This window comes from Enhydra lutris, unplaced genomic scaffold (assembly GCF_002288905.1).
Source record: "Enhydra lutris kenyoni isolate GAN:26980312 unplaced genomic scaffold, ASM228890v2 scaffoldscaffold55, whole genome shotgun sequence".
Lineage (NCBI taxonomy): Eukaryota > Metazoa > Chordata > Mammalia > Carnivora > Mustelidae > Enhydra > Enhydra lutris.
Genome location: NW_019154139.1, coordinates 7,231,460 through 7,234,949, shown reverse-complemented (window position 1 = coordinate 7,234,949; position 3,490 = coordinate 7,231,460). Strand labels below are relative to the sequence as shown.

The window sequence follows — 3,490 nt, the reverse complement described above, 5'->3', positions numbered from 1 at the left end:
ACTGGGTGGCTCAGTGGGTTAAGCCGCTGCCTTCGGCTCAGGTCATGATCTCAGGGTCCTGGGATCGAGCCCCGCATCGGGCTCTCTGCTCAGCAGGAAGCCTGCTTCCCTCTCTCTCTCTGCCTGCCTCTCTGCCTGCTTGTGATCTCTCTCTGTCAAATAAATAAATAAATAAAAATCTTTTATAAATAAATAAATAAATAAATAAAATCTTAAAAAATAAATAAATAAAATGAACTAATCTAGACCTCATCATAACAGCCCCTTACCTGTGACTGCAAAACAAAGTGCCCCCTCATTTAAAGACTTAAAACAATCAAGATTTCTCACTCACAGTTTCTGTGGACCAGAATTTGGGGGCAGCTCGGCTGGGTGGTTCTAGCTTGGGATCAGTCAGGGAATTGCAGTCGGGTGTTGCGGTTAGCTGAAGCCTGGGTCTTGGGCTAGAGCACTCACGTGCAGGGTGGTGCTGGTTACTGGCAAGAAGCCGCGGACCTTCTGCGAGTGGACCTCTCCGGCCCTCCCCAGCACTGCGCAAATGTCTTAACGCAGTGACTGTCTTCCTCCAGAACAGTCGGAGAGGGCTGGGCAGAAGCTATCCTTCATTTAATTTTTTAAAAAAGAGTTTATTTATTTATTTGACAGGGAGCAAGAGAGCACAGCAGGGGGAGCAGCAGAAGGAGAGGGAAAAGCAGGCTCTCCACCGGGCAGGGAGCAGGTGCAGGGCTCGATCCCAGGACCCTGAGGCAGACACTTAACTGATTGAGCCACCCAGGCGCCCCAAGAAGCTATTTTTTATGATGGTTTTATCCTTTACTCTTTAGGACCAGTCTTGGAGGTCACGTGGCCTCCCGCCTCGTTCTAGTCATTAGAAATAAGTCCGTCTGCTGCACATTGAAGGGGGCCTCCTTTGAAGGGATGAGGAAACATCAAAGCTCATGCACAGGGTTTCTCTCATTTTTTCAGCCATTCAGTAATTATTCTCAAGTCCACTATGTCCCAGGAGTCCAGATACAGAAATGTAAGACAAATAAGGCTTGATCCCAACCCTCGAGGAGCGTGTCGTGCAGGTAGAAGGACAGCTGTGGTTCGGGCAGTGCTTTACAGCCTTATTGAGGACTTTCATGTATGTTCGTATTTAACCATCCAGTAACCCGGTGTGATCGCTGTGGCCAGCGGTGACCCCACTACCCGTCTCCTCCAGGGGTCAGGTGATGGGGGGGTTTTCTTAAGCTGATACAACTTGACTTTGATCCCAGCAATTCTGACTACAAATATCTTGCACTCTCTGCTGCCACGGGCTGTGTTCCATGGCTGCTGGGTCATCCCCTGCCTCAGAGGAGGGCACTGAGGCTGCAGTCCCTGGGGAGCTCTTGCTACTTGCACCTCGTTTTTTTCACCACACGGAGCCGTCCTCCAGGGGAGACAGGGTCCTAAGTACTCCATTGACAGTCACCGTTGTCTTTCTTCTTGCAGAAAGCCCTGGGTGTGCGGCAGTACCATGTGGCCTCAGTCCTGTGCCAACGGGCCAAGGTGGCCATGAGCCACTTTGAGCCCCATGAGTACATCCGCTATGACCTGCTGGAGAAGAACATTGACATTGTTCGCAAACGGTAAGGGGTAAGGCTGTGGGGGGCGGGGGGCCGTGGAGACTGCCCCAGGGGACTGCTTCTGCTTCCTGCCCCTTTCAGGCAGCACGGGAGGTGCTTGGCAAAGGATGGCTGGTGACGGCGATAGGATCGAGGCCTTTGGGGTACGAAGTTCCCTGCCGAGGAAAGTCATTGCAGATTGGTGATGGGCCTTGGCCTTCTCTGCCAGGGAAGAGTCCGTCAAGGAGCCTGGTGATTTGGGCTCTGCATAGGGAGTGTCTCAGACGCTCTTTGGCGCTGTAGCCTGAGCCCTCCAACAGCCCTTTCCAGGGCAGACCACTGACCCTGAGCCAGCCCTCTGGGATCCGCCTGGCCCAAAGGCTGCAATCCGTATTTCCTCTTCGGGGTATAGGTCTCGAGGAGCGCTCAGGCTTGAGACCCAGAAGGAAGCTCAGGTGGGGTCTCGAGCATATCTTTTTTTCTGGGCCTCTCATGGTGGCATGGTGGCCATTTTGCACTGCTGTCCTGCGTGCCAGGTCCTGCGCCAGACGCTGGCACCGGAAGGATGCATGTGACGCCACAGGAGGATGAAGGGGAGTGCTGGTGGTACAGAGCAGCCAGCACTGCCCCCGGAGCTCGAAAGACTATAGACAGGACTGGGTACTTGCCCACCTAGTGACCATGACCCTAGGATTAAGAGAGAAAAATACGAGTCTATCCATTTATAGCCAAGGAACAGGCTCGGGTGGAGAAGCAACTTGCCAGGGGCACACAGTGAGCGGGCAGTGGGACCTTGTCTCCCTGCCCTCGTCCAGTGCTCTAGCCGCCATCCCACGCTCCCTCTCTGCTGCTACTTGGTCTCCTCTTTCCTGGTGTCCTCATTTCGGTTTTGAGTGGGGAGAGACTATCACAGTCTTCATCTCCAGCAGCCTTCAGCCAGGCGTCACCTGATCAGAGTAAGAACTGAGGAATGTTCACCAGGGATGGCTGTGGGAATAGTAGCTGCCCGTGTGTCTAGTTCGTTCTAGGCCCTTCGTATACCTTTCTTTTTTCTCAGCAACTCCTATAGGTTGTTGTTATATCTGCCTCCCCATTTGCTGATAAGGACATCGAGTGTCAGACTGGGGAAGTCCCCAGTCTGAGGTCATAGATCTGTTGAGTGGTTGGCCCCAAACTCAACCCAGGTCTGTCTGCCCCATTGCCTTTCGCTGTTTGTTCCGGCGTTGTTGTGGTTTCGTCTAGGGTGCCCAGTAGAATCATCCTGGAAGCTTTTTCTTTTGTAAGATTTTATTTATTTGAGAGAGAGGGAGAGAGAGAGAGAAAGAGAGCATGAGCTGGCGGAGAGGCAGAAGGGGAGGGAGAAGCAGGCTCCCCCCTGAGCAGGGAGACCAATGTGGAGCTCGATCCCAGGACCCTGAGCCGAAGGCAGATGCTTAACCGACTGAACCACGCAGGCACTACCTTGGAAGCTTTTTTTTTTTTTTTTTTTAAGATTTTATTTATTTATTTGATAGACAGAGATCACAAGTAGGCAGAGAGGCAGGCAGAGAGAGAGGAAGGGAAGCAGGCCCCCTGCCGAGCAGAGAGCCCGACTCAGGGCTCGATCCCAGGACCCTGGGATCATGACCTGAGCCGAAGGCAGAGGCTTTAACCCACTGAGCCATCCAGGCGCCCCACTTTGGAAGCTTTTATTCATCTATTTTTAGAAGATTTTATTTTTATAGATTTTATTTATTTATTTTTATTTTTATTTTTTTTAAAGATTTTATTTATTTATTTGACAGGGACAGTTCACAAGTAGGCAGAGAGGCAGGCAGAGAGAGAGAGAGAGGGAAGCAGGCTTCTCGCTGAGCAGAGAGCCCGATGCGGGACTCGATCCCAGGACCCTGAGATCACGACCT

At 51.9% G+C, this 3,490-nt stretch overlaps 1 protein-coding gene across 1 annotated transcript in view; it reads left to right on the top strand.

Moving 5' to 3' along the window:
• Positions 1-3,490, top strand: part of LOC111157631 (aconitase 2) — a 55,134-nt gene that overhangs the window by 31,619 nt on the left and 20,025 nt on the right. Inside the window, exon 2 of the mRNA XM_022519220.1 lies at positions 1,477-1,613. Coding sequence (XP_022374928.1) covers positions 1,477-1,613 — 137 coding nt within the window. The remainder of the gene's footprint in view (positions 1-1,476; positions 1,614-3,490) is intronic.